General features: G+C 52.7%; 1 protein-coding gene and 1 pseudogene across 1 annotated transcript; both read right to left on the bottom strand.

Annotated features, from left to right (window-relative positions):
• Window positions 1-15,958, bottom strand: part of LOC119318861 — a 22,175-nt pseudogene extending 6,217 nt beyond the window's left edge.
• A 3,827-nt stretch (window positions 15,959-19,785) lies between these two features.
• LOC119315683 (probable rhamnogalacturonate lyase B) lies at window positions 19,786-22,481 on the bottom strand. The gene is made up of 6 exons (XM_037590211.1): window positions 22,353-22,481; window positions 21,965-22,089; window positions 21,814-21,870; window positions 20,660-21,720; window positions 20,303-20,573; window positions 19,786-20,219 (listed from the first exon to the last, which is right to left on the bottom strand). Exons 1-6 carry the CDS (start codon window positions 22,479-22,481, stop codon window positions 19,850-19,852), a joined length of 2,013 nt encoding a protein of 670 aa, XP_037446108.1. The 3' UTR covers window positions 19,786-19,849.
• Between the last annotated feature and the right edge of the window lie 809 nt (window positions 22,482-23,290).

The following is a 23,290-nucleotide window of genomic DNA, read 5'->3' as shown; positions in this document are numbered from 1 at the left end:
TGCCCATTGTTCTTTTGGCTTTTTTCCTTTGCCGCTTTCTCTTAGTTGCCTGCCTTGCCAATCGGACAGCCGCTCTGCGGACTGTTGCTGGATCAAGTGCTAGGCTACTTTGGGAAAGCAAGTACTTAGCCAATTTCAAGATTGCTTGAGCAAGTTGGATAGAAGACGACAATCCGACTGTCCGAGAGTCGGTTTGCGAGAAAGGCTGGAAACCGTCTTGAGCTATGTTTTACGCTTTGAGTCCTTAGCCATTTTTCATGCGAACACCCATTCTACCTTACCTCTGCCCACCGTACAGTCGCTCTGCGAGCTGCGGCTTCTGACAGAAGACGGTTTAGGTGTTACACACTACTTGTCCGGCTGCAGGAAGCATTTCATAGTGCAAGGCGGCAAGTCCCCAGGCCGACTTGTCGAGCCCGGTGCCAAGCGGCATGACAAAGAGTAACATACTTGTAGGCATAATTTTTATCATACAGACGAAAGAGGGCAGTCCCCGAGCTCGTCTCGGGGGGCCCGAAGTCTTGGTACTTTAATACAAAAGGTAGCATGGTACATACTGCATCAACTGTAAAATCTTTGGAGGAGATTTGCATTCCATGGCCGCTCTATCTCCTTGCCGGAGTCGTCCCTCTTGCGTGCTCGGGGCTTCCTGTTGTGGTATCGGCGCAGGCTCTGCTGGTAGATGTTGGACCGGCTGAGTGCCAACAGCCGGCCCTCTTCCAGCAGATCGACGCCGTCTTGTCGTGCTTCTTCTGCTTCCTCCTTGGTGTACATGGTGACTCGTGGGGAGTCAAACTCTATGTCCGTTGGGATGACGGCTTCGGCACCGTAGACGAGGAAGAAGGGCGTGAAGCCGGTTGACTTGTTTGGAGTCATGCGCGGACTCCAGAGGACGGCTGGCAGCTCGTCGAGCCAGCAGCCAGCCGAGCGCTCCAGAGGCTCAATCAACCGAGGCTTGATGCCGGACAGGATGAGGCCGTTTGCTCGCTCCACTTGGCCGTTTGACTGCGGATGGGCGACGAACGCTAGGTCCAGTCGGATGCCCTGTGTTGCGCAGAAACGGGCCAAGGCGCCTTTGGCAAAATTTGTGTCGTTGTCGGTGATGATGCTGTGCGGTATGCCGTACCGAATTGTGATATCGGTGATGAAGGTCACGGTAGTCGGACCGTTCAGTTTCTTAATTGGCTTCGCTTCCACCCACTTGGTGAACTTGTCTACTGCGACAAGTAGGTGAGTTAAACCACCTCGTGTTGTCTTGAATGGTCCCACCATGTCTAGACCCCAAACTGCGAAAGGCCAGGCAATGGGGATGGTCTTGAGCGCAGAAACCGGCCGGTGCGGCTTGGAGCTGAACTTCTGGCACCCTTTGCATTTTTGGACCAACTCCTTGGCCTCTTCCAAGGCAGTCGGCCAGAAGAAACCGTGCCGATAGACTTTGGCGACGAGTGCTCTTGAAGCCGCATGGTGGCCGCATTCGCCTTGATGGATGTCTTTGAGAATCGCCTGGCCTTGCTCTGGCTCTACGCAGCGCTGGTAGACACCAGTGACGCTGCGCCTGACCAGCTCTCTGTTGATTATGGTATAGGCCGCCGCCCGACGTTGTACTTGCCAAGCTGAGGTCTCATCAGTTGGTAGCTCTTTGTTCACCAGGAATTTGAGGATGGGCTGGGCCCATGCGGGTGCTGCTATTTCTTCGACTACTACAACTGCGACTTGGACGAGGGCAACTGGGCTGGGAGGCGGCGGGTTGGAGTCAACAGCCGCTTGCTGGGTTGATGAAGTCCCCAGGTCGATTGGCGTGGTCCTTGGGCCGAGTTCTGGAATCTTCGCGTCTGCCACCACAGTCCCCGGGCCGGGCTCGACTATGGTGGCTTTGGAGTCATCCACCAAAGTCCCCGTTCCATCTGCCGGAGCTCTGGAGTCGGATCCGCCGTCTTCGGGAGGAGCCGGCACAAAAATGGAGTCCGATTCTGGTGAAGACGTGACAGACGACTTGAGGGGGCGTTGAAGGGCGACGCCAAATGGTATTGCTTGGCGGGTAGAGTCGATTCGTGCAAAGGCGTCTGCTTGGTCGTTGTCATTTCTTGGCACATGGAGGAACTCACACCCTTCAAAATACCCGCTGAGTTGCTGCACGAGGAAACGGTAGCTCGCCATGTTTGCGTCTTTCGTGTCCCAGTAGCCAGATGACTGCTGGACCACTAAGTCCGAGTCGCCATAACACAAGATCCGGCGGATGCCAAGTTCTTTGGCAAGCCGGAGCCCGTGAATGAGCGCCTCATACTTGGCAACATTGTTGGAGGCGGCAAAATGGATTTGCAGTGCATATTTGAGCTTGTCGCCTTTAGGAGAGGTGAGGACGACGCCGGCTCCCAAGCCGGTGCGCATCTTGGAGCCGTCGAAGTGCATCTGCCAATGGGTGGAGTCAGGCACTGGAGGCAGGTACTGGGTCTCGGCCCAGTCGATGAGGAAGTCGACCAGTGCTTGTGATTTGATAGCGGTGCGGGGATGGTAGTAGATGGTGTAAGGAGCCAGCTCTATGGCCCACTTGGCCACTCGACCAGAAGCTTCTCGGCTACCAATGATCTCGGCAAGTGGAGCCGTGCAGACCACCGTGATTGGATGCTCTTGAAAATAAGGCTTCAATTTCTTGGCAGCAAAGTGTACGCCATAGCACATCTTCTGGTAGTGGAGGTAGTTCTGCTTGGAGGTCGACAGTACCTCGCTCAGGTAATATACTGGTCTCTGGACAGGCAGCGCCTTGCCTTCCTCCTTACGCTCCACTACCATGACTGTGCTGACTACCTGGCTGGTGGCAGCGATGTACAGGAGCATAGGTTCCTTAGGAGTCGGAGCCGCCAGGACGGGTGGAGTAGTCAGCATCTTCTTCAACTGGTGAAAAGCTTCGTCCGCCTTATGGTTCCACTCAAAAAAAGTGGTCTTCTGCATGAGTTGGTATAAGGGGAGAGCTTTCTCGCCCAGCCGACTGATGAATCGGCTGATGGATGCTAAGCAGTCGGTGAACTTCTACACATCCAGTAGTCGGCTGGGTACCTCCATTCTTTCGATGGCCTTGATTTTTACTGGGTTGCATTCTATGCCGCATTCAGAGACCAGGAAACCTAGCAGCTGGCCGGCTGGTACTCCGAAGACACACTTCTCGGGGTTGAGCTTGATCTGGAACCGGCGTAGGTTCTCAAAGGTCTTCTTGAGGTCTTCCAACAGTGTTCCACGCTTTTCCGTCTTCACCACCACGTCATCTATGTAGACGTGGGCGTTCCTGCCGAGCTGGTTGAGGAGGAACTTCTGCATGCAACGCTAAAAGGTGGCGCCGGCATTCCTTAAGACGAACGTCATGGTGAGATAGTAGAATGCTCCAAACGGCATGATGAAGGCGGTCTTCAATCTGTCAGCCGGGTTCAGCTTGATCTGGTGATATCCCGAGTATGCATCCAAGAAACTCAACAACTCGCATCCGGCTGTGGAGTCTATCACCTGGTCAATTCTTGGTAGAGCAAATGGGTCCTTGGGGCAGGCCTTGTTGAGGCTCGTGTAGTCAATACACATTCGCCATTGCTTGTTCTTCTTTAGCACCAGGACCGGATTTGCCAGCCACTCCGGGAAGAAAACTTCCATAATGAAGCCGGCTGCTAGGAGTCGGGCTATCTCTTCTCCGACAACTCTTCTCTTTTCTTCTGATAAGCGGCACAGGGGCTGCCTGACCGGCTTTGCATCAGATCGGACATGTAACTTGTGCTCGGCGAAATCCGTCGGTACACCTGGCATGTCTTTGGGAGACCATGCGAAGATGTCCTGATTCTCATGGAGGAAATCGACGAGCTCGCCTTCCTATTTGCTGTCGAGGTTTGCACCTACGACGGCGTACCTCTCTGGGTGCTCCGGATTCAAGGGTATCTTCTTTGTCTCTTTGGCCGGCTTGAACGAACCTTCGGCTTCCGACTCCTTCGGGTCGGACGATATCTCCGGCTGCTTGCCGACCATCGCCACAACTCATTCAAGGAGTCGCTTCTCGGCTGCGATCACCAGGGACTCGGCCAGCCGACTGCTCTCAGCCGCGCAAGCGGACGACTTCCGGTAGTCGCCGGCCATAGTCAGAATTCCACTGGAACTGGGCATCTTCATCTTGAGGTAGGCGTAGTGGGGGACCGCCATGAACTTGGCCAAGGCGGGTCGGCCAAGTAGCGCATGGTATGGGCTCTCAAGGTCCACCACCTCAAACCAAACAGACTCTCTTCGGAAGTGATCTTTGTCCCCAAAGAGGACGTCAATCAGGATCTTGCCGATTGGTGAGCAGGAAAGCCCAGGAACAATGCCGTGGAACACAGTCCAGCTGTTCTGAAGCTGTCTTTGCTTGATTCCTAACTTCTCCATGGTGTCCTTGTACAGGATATTGATGCTGCTGCCCCCGTCTATCAGAACTCACGAGAAACGCGCGGCCCGTTTGTCCGTGGCAAAGGTGGCATCCAGGACCAAGGCATAGGAGCCCGGACTCGGCATCACTTCTGGGTGGTCAGCCCTGCTCTAGCTAATGGGCTTCTCAGACCAGTGCATGAACTCTGGCGTCTCTGAGGCTACTGCGTTCACCTCTTGTCGTTGCAGCCGCCTGCTGCGTCGATCATCAGCCACACTGGTGAACACCACATAGGCTCCATGCTCTTCAGGGTATTCATCTTGTACTGCGCCAACTGGCTTGACTGCCGGCTGCTGGGGCGGAGGCGGAGGCGGCTGCCCAGCAGGCGGGGGTGGCAGGAGGCCGTCTCCCTTGGCGATCCTGGTGAGCTAGTGGCACTTCCGGGTGGTGTGATTCGACGGCTTCGCGCCGCTGTGGAACTTGCAAGGTCCATCCAAGGTCTGCTCATAGGAGAAGGCCGGCAACCAGTTCGGCTTGCCGCCTTTCTGTCGCTTGGGCGGAGGCTGCTCTTCTGGCTACTGGGCTTCAACGGTCGCGACCTGCCGGCTGCCGGAAGCCGGCTGCGGGGCCTTGCGCTTGTTGTCGCCCTGCTGTTGTCGCCGGTCGGCGTCTGCCGCCGGAGTTCTTGGAGCCTAAGGAGCTACTTTGCCAGTCGTGCTGATTTGAATTTCCGCCTACATAGAGGAGTCGGCCGTGGCGTACTTGTCTGCTATGATCAGCAGCTCGTCGAGGGTTTCTGGCTCGTCGCAGAGGAGCTTGTGCTTGTAACGCCCCAAGACCGGAGCTTCAGTTGCCTTCCAGGGTTTCCGGGTTTCGTCGTGTTTTGTTTGGTCTGCTGCATTTCATCTTTGCATCATGTGCATTGCATCATGTCATCATGCAACCCGTTTTAAAAACTCAACTAAACAAATGGTATGGATCTTTGATCCATTTAAATCGAGGGAATTCACATGGTGATTCTCTTTAAAACATATCCTCTCGATATTTAGAGAGCTATAGTAAATATTTCCATTCTTGGGGATCACCATAACACACTTGCAACTTAATTCCACGCCTCTTATGCTTCAAGTTGCACCTCCAAACTTTGCCCATTATTTTTTTCATCGCTTTTCCGGAGCTCCACCAAAAATCTGAACATTTTTGGATACTCCTAAAAACTTGTCCTAGTTCAACCTTTTGAATTAAATTCAAATGGATTTGAATTTAAATCTTCCTATCATGGCCTTTTCTATTTTCTCGGAACAAGCATATTTTGCGAGTCCAGGAAAATTATCTGCGTGCCCAAATTCTTTTCCTAACCCTCTCTTTCTTTACTTCTCTTTAATGTTTTCCTGTTAAAGGAAAATTAAGAGGGGGATAGAGTAGCCCAGCGCAGCAGGCCACTTGGGCCTCCTTCATGAGCAGCCTCCAAGGCCCATTTGCTCCCATGCCGGCCCATTAGCTCAATCGGGCCCAGCCATCCCCGCGGCCACCTAGGCCCAGCCGCACCTTACCTCTAACCCTAGCCGCCAGGGAGCCGACCTCCTCCTCTCGATCTCTCTCTCGTGCTTCCTCTCAGCGCCGTCATCTCTCTCGATCCCCCTCGTCCTCCTCCCGACCGCGCCGTCAGGGGAAGCCGCGGCTCGACCCCAATCCTCCTCCACCCCACGCCGGAGTCCCACCTCGCCGGAGCACAGGACCTCCTCTGCCGCCGCGCCATGGATGGCTGCAGCTCAAGCCGCATCCTCGCCGGGCCTCTCGCGCACCCGAGCTCCATCACGCGTGCCCGCCTCCTCGTCCTCGTGGCCGAAGCAGACGAACAGGAGGCCTTGTGCCTGAGCCTCCTCGCTCTCCTCATCGACCCAGGGAGAGGAGCTCCTCCCGAAACCCTTTCTCGCCATCGCCGTTCGACGCTGTCGGAGCAACCCGCCGCCTTGGACGCCCGACCTCGCTGCCGTCTTGGAGCTCGTCCGCCTCCCCATACCGCCGCCCTGGCCTCGGATCCGGCGGGATCTCGTCCGGTCGTCCCCGCCGCCAAGTCCATCTCCGGAGCTGCCGTCCTCTGCCACACCATCGCCGCCTGTTCTGCCCGTCCCTGCATCGGACCCCGACGAGCTGGCTGCCCCGTTAGCCTTGCTGCCTTTGTCGTGGCCAGGTCAACACAGACACCCGGAGTCCATCTTTGGTTGCACGCCAAGTACCACGGCATACGGCGCCCGAACGACCACCGAACCGGAAACGCCAAGTATCCCTACGCGTGAAGACGCCAACTCCGTTTCGGGATTCGTCAAGTACCGCTACCGATATGGCTCGAACGTCTACGAAACGTGTATCACTACTATCGACCCCGAAGCCCTCGGATTCGTCAAGTACGAAGGTGCAAGTACCTCTGTGAACGAACGTGAACAACTACTTCCACTACCGCCGTCGCGAGAACGCCTACTTCCCTCTACGAACTTGATCCGTCCCGTTTGCACGCTCCGAAGGTATAACCCCGAGACGACGCCCGTGGAGCGAATGCTTGTGTTGTATGAGATGCATGGTTGGTTGTTGTTTTCGCTCGTGAACCTTAGTTGTTCCTCCTCGTTGCCATGCCGTCGACACGTGGGAACCCGGTAACTGGGAGCACCCCACCGTTCTTCGCATGACACGCTCCCGTCTTTTTCTTTGCACCGATGTCTCAATCGAGTTTCCGGAAACGGAACGTTGCCGTGGCACCGTTTCCGTTATCGTCGTTGTGGCACCCTTTCTTTCCGCCACGATGACAAATGCCTCATATCTTTTCATGTCAACATTTTCTTGAAATTGCATAAACTTGTTTATGTCATCCGCATCATGATAAAAACAATTAAAATGTTAAATTGTTGTTGCACCAAATTGATAAATGCATATGGGGATTTACCGGATTCGTTATTTGTTATGTCCGACCCCATTTAAATTGTTTAGATAGTATAGTTTTGTTATGCTTCACCTCTTGCCATGCTAACCAACATTTAAATTTGTTGAGTACCTAACCGGGAGAGAACTAAATAATTAATGCGGTGTTTCGTCAATATACAACTTGTTGCATTTTGAGCTCCACTTAATTTGTAGGGTTGCCTGTGCTCTTTGCCTTACCATGCCTCTTTAACCCGGGCATGCATCATACTTGGTTGTGCATCATGCCATGTTTATGTGTTGGTTGTTTACTTTGTTGTGTGCTTCTTTTCCGGTGTTGCTTCTTCGGGTTGGTTCCGGTAACGTCATGTTTGTGAGGACCCGTTTGTCTACGTCCATTTGTCTTCTTCATGGAATCGTTCTTCTTCCTTGCGGAATTTCAGGCAAGATGATCATACCCTCGAAATCACTACTATCTTTGCTTTGTTAGTTGCTCGCTCTTTTGCTATGCCTATGCTGCGATACCTAACACTTGCTTATCATGCCTTCCATATTGTTGAACCAAGCCTCTAACCCACCTTGTCCTAGCAAACCGTTGTTTGGCTATGTTACCGCTTTGCTCAGCCCCTCTTATAGCGTTGTTAGTTGCAGGTGAAGATTGAAGTTTGTTCCTTGTTGGAACATGGAGATGATTGTTCCTTGTTGGAACATGTTTACTTGTTGGGATATCACAATATATCTTATTTAATTAATGCATCTATATACTTGGTAAAGGGTGGAAGGCTCGGCCTTATGCCTGGTGTTTTGTTCCACTCTTGCCGCCCTAGTTTCCATCATATCGGTGTTATGTTCCCGGATTTTGCGTTCCTTACGCGGTTGGGTTATAATGGGAACCCCCTTGGCAGTTCGCTTTGAATAAAACTCCTTCAGCAAGGCCCAACCTTGGTTTTACCATTCGCCTCCTAGCCTCTTTTTCCCTTGGGTTAGGCCAGCCCAAGGGTCATCTTTTTTTTAACCCCCCGGGGCCAGTGCTTGTCTAAGTGTTGGTCCGAACTGAGTAGACTGCGGGGCCACCTCGGGGAAACTTGAGGGCTGGTTTTACTCGTAGGATGTCTCATCCGGTGTTGCCCTGAGAACGAGATATGTGTAGCTCCCATCAGGATGTCGGCGCATCGGGCGGCTTTGCTGGACTTGTTTTACCATTGTCGAGGATGTCTTGTAGAACCAGGATACCGAGTCTGATCGGAATGTCTTGGGAGGAGGTCTATTCCTTCGTTGACCGTGAGAGCTTGTCATGGGCTAAGTTGGGACACCCCTGCAGGGATTTGAACTTTCGAAAGTCGTGCCCGCGGTTATGGGCAGATGGGAATTTGTTAACGTCCGGTTGTACAAAACCTAAAGTCGACCTTAATTAAAAATTCATCAACCGCGTGTGTAACCGTGATGGTCTCTTTCTGGCGGAGTCCGGGAAGTGAACACGGTTGTTGGAGTTATGCTTGACGTAGGTTGTTCTAGGATCACTTCTTGATCATAGTTTATCGACCGTGCTTTTGCCTTCTCTTCTCACTCTCATTTGCGTATGTTAGCCACCATATATGCTAGTCGCTTGCTGCAGCTCCACCTCATACCTTTTACCCTACCTATAAGCTTAAATAGTCTTGATCGCGAGGGTGCGAGATTGCTGAGTCCCCGTGACTCACAGATACTTCCAAAACCAGTTTGCAGGTGCCGATGAGACCGTGCAGATGACGCAACCAAGCTCAGGAGGATCTCGATGAAGATCTTGTCCTTTGTGTTGTTTCGTTCTAGTTGTTCAGTAGTGGAGCCCAGTTGGGGTCGATCGGGGACCTTGTCGCATTTGGGGTTCTTCTTTTATTTTGGTTCCGTAGTCGGACCTTGATTGTATCTGGATGATGTAATGTTTTATTCATGTAATTGTGTGAAGTGGCGATTGTAAGCCAACTATGTATCTCTTTCCCTTATTATATTACATGGGTTGTGTGAAGATTACCTCACTTGCGACATTGCTTTCAATGCGGTTATGCCTCTAAGTCGTGCTTCGACACGTGGGAGATATAGCCGCATCGAGGGCGTTACAGTGCTTGAGGAGGGTGCCTTCTCGGCACCCGGCTGTGAAGTCTCGATGGCCTGCACCTTGTGCATGCCCTCGCAAGAGTTCCGGAGCTCAGCCCAACGCGTGAGGTAGTCATGAGTCGACTCGTCAGGACCTTGCACACACAAGGAGAGCTGACGAGGCTTGGGCGGACGCTTGTACGTGCTGGTGAAGTTGCGGACGAACGCTTCAGTGAAATCAACCCAGATGTTGATGCTGCGGGGCTTTAGGCTGTTCAGCCATGTCCGGGCCGTGCCCTGGAGCATGAGCGGAACGTATTTTACGGCGACACGCTTGTTGCCGTTTGCTATGCTGATAGCCATGGAATAGTCGACTAGCCAGTCTTCCGGCTTCACGGAGCCGGTATACTTGGGCGTGTCTCTTGGGAGCGTGAACCCTCTGGGAAAAGGCTCGTCCTGGATGCGGGGCCCGAAACAAGGCGGACCCAGCTCGTCTTCTTTTTCCAGCGTCAGGGACCGGTGAAGTCGGTCGATCCGGTGGCGGGCGTCATTCTCTCCAACTCCCTCTCGGCGGCCAAGGCGGTCACCGAGAGTCGGATGGTCAATAGGCGGCGGGGAGACTCGCCTCTCCTTGCGGGGAGGGGGAGGCGGACAGTCGTCTCGTCGTTCCACTGCTCTCGGGCGGCCATCTCGGTCGCGCTCTATGGTAATGCGAGTCCGACTATCGCTGACAGCCGGCTCCTTGTCCTTTCTTCCTTGAGCGCCGCCAGTCGGCGTCCGAGACGTCACGCCTTGATCTCGGTGCGGGTCGTCGTTTGGCCGCTGCGGCGCCTCCGAGCGGCAGCCGGCCTCGTTCTGTGCGGCGGCCGCATCGAGGAGCCGCTGGACTCGCTCCATCATGAGGCGGCGTTCTCCGCCCTCGAAATTGTCCAGCTCATCCACCGCTGCCTGGGCGGCTCGGATGTTCTCCGCCGGTGTAGCGTACACGGGGCGGCTAGCCCCAAACAGGCTGGCGATGGCTACGCCACGCTGCTGGACCGCGCCAAGGCGGCTGGGCCCTGCCGGGGCCGGCGAGCCGCCAACGGCGCGATCCATCTCCCGCTGTTAAGCTTCTGACAAGCGTCTCATGCTGGCCAGCTTCTTCGCGCCTTCAACGAGCTGAAGGCGGCGCGCTTCTAACGTCTCCGCGTCAGCATCTTCCGGAATGGGCGCAGTCAGGTCTTGCAGCGCTGCGCGAGTGAGTCGGGCGCTCCTCCGCCAGGGAACTTGTCATGACTGATGACTAGCACCTCAGTGACGGTGCTTCCGTCGCTCTCTGCGTGGGGGAGAGGTTCGTCGTAGACCACCACGTTGGTGGGGAACGCGTCGATCGACGCGGTGTCGGAGTCGACCAGCATCGGGTCGGTGGAGCCTATGGAATCCAAGTCTACAGCAGGCTCGCCGGAAACGTGGAGTTGATCGAGGAGGCCCGCGAGGAGGTTTTCGGGGCCGCCCGCGCCTGCGTCAGACGCAGGTTCGTCGGAGAGGCGGACCTCGCCGGCAAGTTTGGCCAAGGAGCTGGCTGCGCAGGCGATCTCAACGCCGCGCAGCGCGTCGATGCAAACTTCGCCTGGCGTGCCTGGCTGGCTGCTCTCGCCAGGGAGGAAAAGGGTTCCCGTCCAGAACAGATCTCCGGACGGTGGTGCACCAGGCCCCACGGTGGGCGCCAAATGTCGGGGGTTTGGTGCAACATATGCCAACGGATGGCTTATCATGGTGGGGGCGAGTAAAACGTCGCCGGTGCCTGGAAACGGGATGAGGCGAAGACATGCACGCCGGCGAATCTTAGCCAGCTTCGGGGCTCTCCGGGGAGATAATACCCCTACTGCTGCTCTGCGGGGTCTCCGCATGATCACTATGGCCAAGTTTTTACACGGTGGCTCCTTGAGCTATTTCTGGTGGTAGAAGAGGGCAAGGCTAGCTCTCTCCTTCTATCTGGTATGGTCTAGAACTACTGGGATCCAACCCCTTGCATGGGTGCCCTGGGGGGTTTATATAGGCCTACCCCCCAGGGGTACAATGGTAATTCGACTGGGCGCGGGCCCAGCCGTCAGTGCCTCCGACCTCCGACTTCTCCGCCGACTGCTGGGGCCTGCCGACTGGTGGGCCCCGCCGACTGGTCTGGTATGGAGCCGAAAGGCCGCGTCCGCCGCGGGCGGGTCTTGCCGGCCGCTAATTACTGTAGGCGTGCTTCTGATGACGCAGACTTGGTCATGGGGTCGTGGCAACAGCCCCGCCGCCTGGCGGGCGATCACTGTGGCCACTCCCCATCTCATCTTGATTAATGGCGCGTGGGCCCCGGGGGAGGGCTCGGCCGACTCCCCTGGGCCGACTCTCGACGGGTCCAACTAGCGGTTCCCCCGCCGTCTCCCGAGGTCTCGCTGACTGGTGGGCCCTGCTGCCTTCAGGCCGTACAGACAAGCCGTCGTGGGCGCAGGACTTGGTACTGTGATACTGATGTCAGGGCCGGCCGAGCAACAGTGCCACGCCGCACGGAGATCTTCCTGGGTACGGCGTGCTGTGGTCATGCCTGCCCTTGGTAAGGGGCGGGAGTGGGCTTCACTGTAGCCACGCCTCTGCCCCGTCCCATTTGATGAGGTCATGGGTTTGCTGGTGTCGCCGGCCGACTCCCCAAAGCCGGCTTCTCTGGAAGTTGTCCCTGGAACTCGGCCGTGAGCGGGCAGTCGGCCGCCCTGCCGTCGACTCCTCAGGAGACGGCTCTTCGCCCTGGGGTCTTGAGGGGCGCAGCTTGCCCCGATGTCTTGAAGGGTCATGGGACTCGGGTTGGCCTACTCGTGGCCCATTACTCCGACAACGTCTGACTCTGAATTTTTTTTACTTCTTTGTTGATGGTCACGCTGTGCTGCATTTTTGTTGACTGAGCAACTTCTATGAAGGATAGGACCACAAAGTCCAGGGTTGCCATTGTATATGAATGGATTCTCTGTATAAAGAGTGTCAAGTTGAACTCCTGATGGTATTATTCCTGCTAGATGATTATATGACAGGTCCAGAATGGTCAAGTATGTTAGATTCGGCAAGCTTGACGGAATTTCTCCTGAAATATCATTGTCCGAGAAGTCAAGTGACTCCAACGTCTGCATGTTCCCAATCTTCTTAGGGAACCCTCCATTCAATTGATTCCATGACAAGTTCAGTTTTATCAATCCACCAAGAGACGTTATTTCCTCTGGAATTTTACCAGTTAAATAGTTGCAAGAGAAGTCAATGCTCAATATCTCCAAAACACCAACACCTCTGTATTGAAGTTCTTGCCTCTTGAAGACTACTGGCATATCACCAACCATCAGTGGTGTAGCCAGGATTTTTGGCCAGGATGGTCCAATTAATATATACAATATTTATATAAAAAATATGACGTACCAATATATTTAGGCAGAGCTATGTGTGTTAAGATGATGAGGGGGCCAATGCCCCCTCCCCCAGCTTTAAACTTATTTTAGAAAAAATAATGGAAGGACTTGAATAGGAAATTGTATATCCTTTGCCCCCAACCAATCATGGTTTGTGCCCTCCGCAGGAAGAGATATAGGATCTGTCTGGTTTGGCACTCCGAGCAATCCAAAAAAAAATGACGTTGACTTCAATGTTGGCCTCTATTTGGACCTTGTTTAATTTTTTGGTTAGACCTAGCCGCAATAATTTTCCCTGTTGGTTTCTAAGCCAATGACCGGCGGCAGAATCCTCTGCCAATTATTTGACGCACCAATATTGGCATATAGTGAGCATAGGAAGGATCCAAACTAACTTGTCGTCTTGCTCCACCATTGCATGCTAGTATAGATTTTATCAATAGAATGCATGTGGAAGTTTAATTTTTGTAGCAATTCTACAATAAAAACCGCTCATAGTTAAACCTTGAAGGCAAAATCATACTTTGAACTGAAAATGGAAATCATATTTTAAATTGTAATGGTGTGAAGTCGGTGGAGTTCCTGCCTTGGTGTTTAGCTCTACCCTGTGCATGCATTACTACCATCTGCCTCGCTGGCACTCCTCCGCCCTATGCCTACCTGGCGCAATGCGGCATCGGCTTCTATCACGCTGAAAGCTAGGGTTTGTCGTCGCCGTGTGGTCGGTTGGAGACTTCGAGTCATCAAGTCCATCCTTTAGCGTACAAAAAAAACTGCTTTAAGCATACGAGGGAACATTTCTTGGGTAAAGCATACACCTAGAACGTAGGAAGTAACGAGTGAGCTAGTTATCAGATCCATAGTTTTTGGGCTTAGGCCTTAGATGTGCATTGTGGCCTGATTAATTTTTCTTATGGGTATACTGGAGTACCGGGCCGGTGTACAGAGTGGTCCATGGACCACCCTGTCCACCCTCCAGCTACGCCACTGCCAACCATAATTTGGAAATCTGCAACGACGGTGCCAGGAACGTGTACATATGGTGTTGTCATCATTGTTAGATTTGATAGATGATGAGGTATGGAACCTGATATCCCATTGGCCGCCAGATTCAAATGATAAATTTTCCTGAGATTTGTGATATTATTCAGAATATGCCCATGGAACATGTTGTTGCTCAGCCATAGAAACTGCAGTTCCCCCAAGTTCCCAATCCACATTGGCAATGTTCTAGAGAATCTGTTCCTTGCCAGATCTAAAAAAGATAGCATTGTGCAGTTTTTTAGAAACGGCGGAAACTTGCCAGAGAGCCTATTGTTACTTAACAATAGAAATGCCTTGTCTCTTGTACTAAAACATTGAGGAAGTTCTCCTTGAAGAAGATTGTTGGAAAAACCCAAGGAATACACGTACAATTCACATACAAACAATGGAATTTGACCTATGATGTAATTGGAGAATAGACTTATCGTACTTAGTTCTGGAGCCCCAAAATCTGATGGCAGGGGCCGTGACAAAGAATTTCTTGATATGTCCAATGTGTCTAGGTTTCTGGGCAGTCGAGGTATTCTACCAGATATATTGTTCGAAGGACAATATAGTATTCCTAATGACATGTTACCCATATTTTTTGGCAAGGCACCAGTTATTTGGTTATTGGGGATATCCATGTATGTGATCTTTGAGAAGGAACTAGAGAACCAATCTGGAAACCTATCGGTTATTCCTGTGCTTGAGATGTCAAGGTAAGTAAGATCCACTTGCCACTTAAGCCATGCAGGAAACAGAGGACCCATCTGGCAAGATGCAAAATAAGCTCCCATTCCGAACCCACCATAATCTCCAATTGATTGTCAGATAAATCTATTTTCTCTAAGCTTTTTAGACCATGAAAGTGTCCTTCTGTAATCAGACCATCCAAGTGATTCAGACCAAGATCCAAGCTAGCTAAATTAGTGAGAGTACCGATTTCAGGTGGCACATGTCCAGTCAGGAGGTTGTTCCAAAGGTCTAGAACCCTCAGATATGTAAACCTCCCTATAAATTCCGGTATAGGTCCAGTAATGTTTTTTGCATCGAGATCAAGAATGACTAAGCTGGTCCGGTGTCCCATCCAATCCGCTAGAGTTCCTGTCAATTGGTTTCCCAACAGGTGCAATTCCTGCAATTTGTCTGAGGAACATTGTCGGAGCCTCTCCGCTTCGAATCCGCTTGAGAAATAACTGTCAAGGTATAGGAACCTCAAGTTGCATAGGTTCTTCAAGTCTGTCGATCCCATGCTCATCATGTGGCTGTCACTCTCTGAGAAGGATAATTCTTGCAAGCGTACCATACCCTCCAATGCATCAGGAAGCGGACCATACAGGGCGCCGTTGTTACCTTCAAGGTAGAGCCGCTTGAGTCTTGTTAGGTTCCAGAACCAACAAGATGCAACTGGTTGGTCAAACTTATTGACAGCAAGGTCGAGCACCTCAAGAGTTGTAATAAGGTTTGAGTGTGGGAGCGATTGGTTGGCACTTGTTAGTGAACAACCTTCAAGATGAAGGGACCTCAAACGAAGGGTGTTCACCGCATGATCCCAATCAGCCGCCATACTCAGGTCTACGAAATTCGGGCTGAGAAACCTTAGGAATGGCAGACGTGTTAACCATGAAAGATCGTTGGAGGACACTTTTTTATTGCTTGAGAGGTCAAGATGTTGCAGCTTGGAGAGGTTGCCAAGGTGGGGGGGCACTTGGCCAGAAAACGACGCTTCCCCAAAATACGGCGCTCCAGATAGGTTGAGGTATCTCAGGTTTCCCATGGAACCCAGAAATTCGGGAATACTACCAGCCGGGCCCACGAGACGCTTGGAGCTGAGATGAAGATGCTCCAAGTGCGGCAGGGAGAGCAAGGAAGGGCTTATCTCGCCGGCCAGTCCCTGGCCTCGAAGGTTGAGCGCGACGACATGGCCGGTCCGGTTGCTGCACCGGGTGCCCCTCCAGCGGCAGCAATCGTCTTCGCACCATGAGGCGAGGAGGCCAGCGGCGTCGCTGCTAATGCTAATGCCTTGCTTGAAAGCCAGCAGCGCGGCCCGCTCCTGGGGCGTGCGGGCGGCTACCGCCGGTGGCCGCTCCGCTAGCGCATGCGGTGAGGTGGCGAGCAGCACCGCGAGGAGGAGCAGCAGCTTTGCAGGAGGATGCATGCTGGGTGGTTGGTGGGCGCTGGGCAGACAGCAGTGGTGTGCGCACTGCACATCGGCCCTGCATCTGCATGGTTCTGTTGGATATAGTCCAGTTCACCAGCCCGTCCACGGTCGGGGCAGGCCCGGCTCATAGCCCGGGTAAACGAGGCACCCGCCCTGAGCCCCGAGCAGGCAGGGGCCCCAGCCCAGGTAATGTTCCTTCAGTAATTGATAAACAGCGGGGAAAAAGGCCCAACTCTCCAGCCGCACGAAGGGATCGATGGCTAATCAGAGTCTGCCGTTTGCACTGCACCCAGGACCATCGTTCTCCTCTATTTACTCCTGGACTCCTCTGCTTCCTCAAATCGCAAACTCCTAATACAGCGCCACCCCTCAAACTCCTCTTCGATTTCAAGGTCTCATCTAGCTATTAATGGATACATAAGGCGTGAATCCATTCCTCGGCCGATTCTCCTTCCTTCTCAACGTTCTGCTCACTCCCCATCAACTAGATGTTGAAGAGACTGAGATGGTACGTGTTCTTATTTCCTGTAATCTCGTTCCTCAAATTCAAAGATTCCACATAGCACGCCGACCACATCCGCATGGATCTTCTTTTGCTCTTGCTCTGGACCTTAGGATAAGGGAGCAATTTTATTCACTTCTTGGTATCATCTTCTTGTTCGTGTTGACCGATGTGGCCTGCCGATCAAGCTAGCTACATAGTACATCCACATCAATCCGTTTCCACGTGCTTTTGTTATCTGTATTAAATATTTTAATGCAGCTTGTTTAGTTACGTGTCTTCAAGAAAGTATTTTTCTGCTAGTATCATGTTAAGTTTTGATCGTCATGGTATTGGTATAAACATGAAATACTCAGCTTGCTTTACTATGCCTTATGTAGGATAGTTTGGAAGAAATGAGTTATTCGTTTTTATTGAAGAACATGGCAGAATGGAGAGAATCCAGAAACAAATGTCAGGTTAGAGTTTTTACGGTGCATCATACTACCAAAAATAACGTGTAGTATATGACTGATCTAATGGTCAGTATTAATCCCAGATTTTTTTTACCGTAGGACATTTTGGTAATTGACTATTAGGATAGAATTATCTTTTACAGTTAGGGATTTATCCTTTCTTAATGTTAACTGTAATGATTAATAATGTAATTAATCACACCTTATAAGAAAATAATATAATTAGTCACAATTTGATCCCATCTCATTCTAGTTTGTCTATTATTCCTTACGCAGCCACCCCAGTCGCCTGGCTGGCTGTCTTCTTGGTCGCACACGGCCGGCCGCTCCGTCCCACAGCTTTGGGTCAACATCCCTAGATCTTCAACAATGCAGCCGCCACGCGCCGTCGGCGACTCGGCGTTGAGCTTCATCTGCAGGGCGTTCACGGACTTGGTCTCAGACTTGGTGAAGTACATGTACGTCTAGAGGAGGTAAATGCCGTCTTAGTAGGTGAAGGGCAGACTGGTCCTGCTGCTCCTCTTCGTGATGTTGTAGGCTAGCGTGATGATCCCTCAATTGACGACCTCCACATACATGGCACATCCGGCAACAAGCAGCTGCAAGCACAGAGGGCCATGCGGCCGGAGCGACGGCTTGCCTTTCATCTCCCTCGGCGACCCGCTCAACATCCCGAAAGTTCGAACGGAGCACCAAACGGCAGGGCCATCCGCCAAGGACAACAGCCGGCTAGGACAGGAGAGGGCGATGGTGCAGTACAGGTTGATCCGGCCGACGGCGGAAGGCAAAACCTCACGCAGCGCGTATGGCGGTGACAGCGAACAATGATGGCTCGACTTCGTCATCTCCTTCTATCGTCGTCCGCGATAGCCGTTGTCGATGGCGAGCGTGCGGCGTCGAGAAATGGCCAGCGGTGGAGAGGGTGCGTTGCGGTGCGGGGAAGGGATGTGGAATGAATCGGTGAAATTTCTGCTCTGTCCAACCCTGCGGTTTTGATGAACGGTGATATGTCAAAAATGCCCCGGCCACGAAATATATACTACCAAAATTCGGCTGTAGTATCGCCTCATCTGGGCCGTCCAAGCACAAAAAATGGATGGCTTATATTCACCTGATGTACTGTAAAAGGTCTCCAGCTTTATATATCTCATGGTAACACAATACTTTAAAAAAAAGTAACAACCAGTTTTGACAAGGTTATTTTTTTTCTGGGGAAAAAATGATGCCCCCATTGTAACAGTTAGGAAATTGATCTTTTGTGGGTGCTATATTAATTGTTTCATTACTATTATCATACAGTGCTCTTAGTCGGTCAATAGTTGTACTGCTAGTTTTAGAGTCCAAAGATCATTAATCTATGTTATGTACATGAAGTACTACAATTTGTTTGAGCCTTCGTGTGTGAAGAAGGCCCTCTTATTCTTGACTTGCCCCTGGGCCCAGTATAGCTATGGGCCGGCCCTGGGTCGGGGTCGCCGAGTCAGTCGTCGTCTTGGTTCGACCGCTGCCCACTGTTGACGAAGTGGTCGCCTTTGGAAAGACGCGGAGACAATAATGCAGTGGAGGCTAGTGCATGGTTGCGAAAATGCCACGTACGTCGACGCCCGCGGGGCAGAACAACGTCGTGAGCGTGAGTATGCCCTACTCTGCATGTAGGCTGGCGCGTGTTGGGCGAGGTGGCTGGTGACCCCGTTAGTTGGAGCGGAAACTCTGATCGAGGCCAAGAAATAGGTGTGCATTTGGTTGCAGTGCTTTCACTGCCCCATGCGATGCGTGTGTTAGCAGTCGATCAGGCCAAAGCTCGCCAACTTCGTTTCGTGGATCGTCGACATCGCCGTCGCCACAAGGGACCTGGCGTCTGAACTGAACTGGGCCAACCAGTAGAAAGTCAATGAGCGGCGACTTGACCATAAGGCTGGACTCCCACGGTACGTCTTCCTACGCAAGGCACGACACACCGCTTTGTCATAGCTCCAGGCCTTTCGACCGATTTTGGCTTTGACCAAAAATGACGCTGACGCCAGCGTCTTTTTAAGGGGACGACGCGAGTGCTATCCAAAACAATAAGATACACATCAAGGGGGGTTCCTCGCGCGTGCCACGTCAGCTGATGTACTGTTTCTGCAGTAGTTCGCGATTGGGGAGAGAAGAAAAGCAGGACTCCTCGTCGGTCCACTTGTCTGCCGCGTATATTAGCCTAGTCAAGAGAAAGAAAGGAGGAAACTCCGTCGATACACTGCCCCCACCACTCCCTTTCATCCTCCTGCACGCGAGTCGGTCTCCCACGCTATCTCTCGCCCGCCGCACGCAAGTCCATTTGATTCCAGTGCTTTCACTGTCCCATGCGATGCATAGTGTGTTAGCAGTCGATCAGACCAGAGCTCATCGACTTCGTTTCATGATTCGTCGACATCGTCGTCACCACAAGGGACTCGGCATCTGAACTGAACTGGGACAACTCATAGAAAGTCGACGAGCGGCGACTTACCGTAAGGCTGGACTCCCACGGTACGGCAACGTCTTCCTAGACGAGACACGATACAGTGACACACCACGTCCACTTGGTCATAGCTCCGAGCCTTTCGATCGATTTTGGCTTGACAAAACATAGACACCAATGCCAGTGCTATATATAGCAGCATACTGCGCCGCTATCTTCCGTCTCGCCTCAAGGAGTTTCGTGTCCTAGGCGTGACTGAGCCGGCCCAATGGGTTCCTCCCGCAGCGTTTTTTTTCCTTAGGGGTGTGGAAGATAGGCTGGTCGATTGTGGGGCCATGGGATCGTGGCACAATGACAGCCATTAACAATTTGAAAAAGGAAATTATCTATATACAAATATTCATGTTCAACTTAGTCTTCCAGAACATCTCAACAAGCAACAAGCAACTCTGTTCTAGTAGATCACTCAAAAAGAAAAAAAAAACTATGTTCTAGGAAGAACCGGGAGGTCCTTCAAACCGAATGTAGTCGTACATGACCCCTAAGAATATGCTGTTCGCCCTCGTCTGCGTGATGTGGATGATGTTGTCGCCTTCCCGGAGCAGTCTCCCGCTGATCGGGAACTCGAAGCTCCACTGCGTGCCGTGGTCGCCGTGCCTCGCGATCGCGTTGCCGTCGCCGAACGCCGGCGTGCCGAAGATGCCGCCACCACGCCTCGTCCCCCCGTTCACCTGGACCTGCAGCCTCGCCGCGTGAGCGGCCGCGAGGGCCACGCGCAAGGTGTAGGTGCCGCCGGGCACGACGCGGCCCATGCGGAACCGGATCTGCCGCGTCGTCGGCACGATGTCGTCGCCGGCCTTTCTGCACGACAGATTAACGCCGATCAGTACCTATGCCGTTTTGGCTTGGACTAAAGCGGAAATGGATCCATATGTGTGTCTTACCTTGTGACATGTGCGAAGTACCAGTCCTTGGAGTGATGGCTTTCGCCGACGGTGTAGACGAGATCGTCCATCGGGTACAGTTGGGCGTACCTCTCCCACAGCCCGTACTGCCTGTACCTGTCTTTGTTCTGGAAGAGCTTGTTGAGGTACTTCGCGTCGGGGTCGGGGACGAACATCTCCTTCGCGCTCCGGTCAGGGACGCCGATCTCCCACAGCGTCGGCCCTGATCTCGGGGCCTCGTACACAAGATCGCCGAGGTTGATTGCACCACCTGTTTCAAACCAGATCGTCAACAAAACAGTACAGAGTTGGTGTTGAATCGAAGCAGACTCTGAAACACTAGCTAGTAGTACTAACCGGGTGTTACGGTGACGCGGGTGGTGTTCATGTAATCGCCGAGAACCCCGGGAACCCACGCGTAGAGATTGTACTCCCCTGCCCGGACGTTGCCAATGGTGAACTCGCCGGAAGTGTTCGACGCCGTTGTCCAGAACTGGTAGCCCTTGCTCTCCGTCGCCCACGAGCCAGGCTGCCCGGGCGCGGCCAGGCCGACGTAAGCTGCCCGAGCAGGCATATTCTCCCTGCTCACGTACTTGTCCCTTACGAGCAATCGGCCGGTGACGGAGCCTCTCTCGCCGGCCTTGTGGAAGTCCGGCGACTCCGGGAAGCTGTAGGGCCACTTGGCCGCCTCGGCCTGGGCCGTCGCCTTGGCGTCCTCCCAGAGCGCCCGCGGGTCTCCCTTCTCCGAGTTTGAGTTGAGGTAGACGAACACGGGGCCCATGACCTTCTTCCACTGCTCGCCGTCCCCGATGCGCGCCACAATGTCGTTCCCGACGTAGTGCCTCCCATGGAACATGCTGATGCACGTCGGGCCGACATGCGAGGTGAGGTCTCGCTTGAGCGGCCCGCCACTCTTGAACTCGCTGCTCGGGGTGACGAGCCAGAAGCCGACGTGGCTCGGCTGGCCATTGCTAGTGCTGACCCACCCGTGCACCCGGTTGTCCTTGGTGTCCAGCGTGTACTGGTACTTGTCGTCCACCTCCCCCTTGAACTGCGGCTCCGCCGGGTCGACCAGCAGCACGGCCTCCTTGTACGCCAGCGGGGAGCTGCGGGACGAGTCCCGGTCGGCCGCCCGCGGCATGTACCGCTGTACGTCGTCCGAGATGGCCATGTAGTTGAACCTGTCCGTGTTGAGCTTGAAGGCGAGCCGGGCCTGGGTGATGTCGATGGCCGGCGTGTCCGCGCCGTGCTCCAGGATGGCGTAGCTGTAGAACCCGGAGCTGCCCTTGAGCATCACCAGCCTCTTGTCGACGTTGAGCCGGACGGCGTTCCGACGTTCCGGGCTGTACGTGCTCCGGAACGACAGCTCCACCTGGTCGTCGCTCTGCGTTACCACCCTGAACTCCGAGCCATCCAGCCTACGTACGTACACAATACAGCGATTCTAGCTTAGTATTTACACTTCATATATTTCTAAGACAATGCGATTAAGTTAATTCGCGATCACGTACGAATTGAGCAAGTCTCGTTGATCGGAGCCGGGGATGTCCCACACCATATCCCAGTACCTGCAAGTTTATTACAAATCATATATACAGGTCTTGTTTCTAATTACCAAAACAAATTAATTAACACGCAAGCAAGCGTGAAGCATGTACTAACCCGCCAGTGTTTCTGCTCCTGCTGGAGTGCAGCAGGTTGGTCCCTTCCCCGCCGTAGCGGACGCCGGTGATGTGGCCCCCGGGCCTCGACAGCGACACCTGCACCAACCCGTTGTCCACCACCACCTGCATGCATTGCACACGTAAGTATCCAAGTTACTATTAAGTACGGAGTCATACGTATATATGTACATGCAGCTTAAAACGCTTGATTGCATGTGATTTTATGGCCCAAAAAAGCCGTCTATATAGTCAACATCCAGGTAGTTTGAAAAGAAACGAACTATGCAGATAACACAGCTAGCTGTCGGAACCGACGACGAATTCGATCCATGGACTTGCACCAACGACAAGCAACTAGCTAGCCATATACTTATATATATGCGCACCTGTCTACCATCCACGCGCAGCGTAACGCCGCCGCGGGATCCCGACGGTGGCGCCGCCGACACGGAGGCGAGCTGCAGCATCAACGACACGGCGACGGCGAGCAGGATCAAGCGCGCCGTCGTTGCCATCGTGAGGAGTCAAGTTCGTACGCCGTCGCCGGGTTGGCGTACGTGCAAAACAGATGAGCAGCTAGCACGCGATCGATACCGTGATGCCGAGAGTCGATTCAACTTATCGCTCGTATGTAGCTCATGGTCTCCATATATTGGTGCTACGGCCTGGGCGCCGAACTAGCGCGGGACCGAACCGGACTGCCATACCTTTTACTACTAATTTGGAAAAACGTTTCAAACTGAATTTAAGCACGCGTAAACCGCTCGCGGCACCGTCGGATCTCTGTTCTTTAATGACGCACTAATAAGTTTGCACGTGCAATGCATGTCTCATTTGACTTAAAATTTTGAATATGCAAAGCTTCGCTCAATTCAAATCCACATATAGCTACATGTAATTCACTCTGCAATGATTTATACCACCTTCAATATGCTCTGCGAGTTTGAAACCTGGTAGAACCCACTACTTCAGAAATCGCATACTTGCATAAAGAAGCAATAGTACCGATTGTGTACTCTCGAAAAAACAAACTTGCATAAAGCTTATATCAACATTAAATCAATTGACATAAATTTCTCTGTTGATGAATCAATAGAAACCTATTTAATATCATACGCTTATAGGGGATACCATTGAGAACATGAGCACTATAATTAAGCCTGTGATGCATACTGTGTATATTCCTAGAGCATGTGCAAGTAAAATGCAAACACTGGATCGTGATAGGGTAATTTTTTTTGCTTTGTGATGCGAAACCTCCCTTCCCTCATTCACATACAGAAATCACTTTTCATCACTTAGATAATATCATCATGCAGCAACA

Source organism: Triticum dicoccoides, chromosome 6A (assembly GCF_002162155.2).
Source record: "Triticum dicoccoides isolate Atlit2015 ecotype Zavitan chromosome 6A, WEW_v2.0, whole genome shotgun sequence".
Taxonomy (NCBI): Eukaryota; Viridiplantae; Streptophyta; class Magnoliopsida; order Poales; family Poaceae; genus Triticum; species Triticum dicoccoides.
Note: the sequence above shows the minus strand (reverse complement) of the source record. Positions and strands in the feature narration are given on the sequence as shown.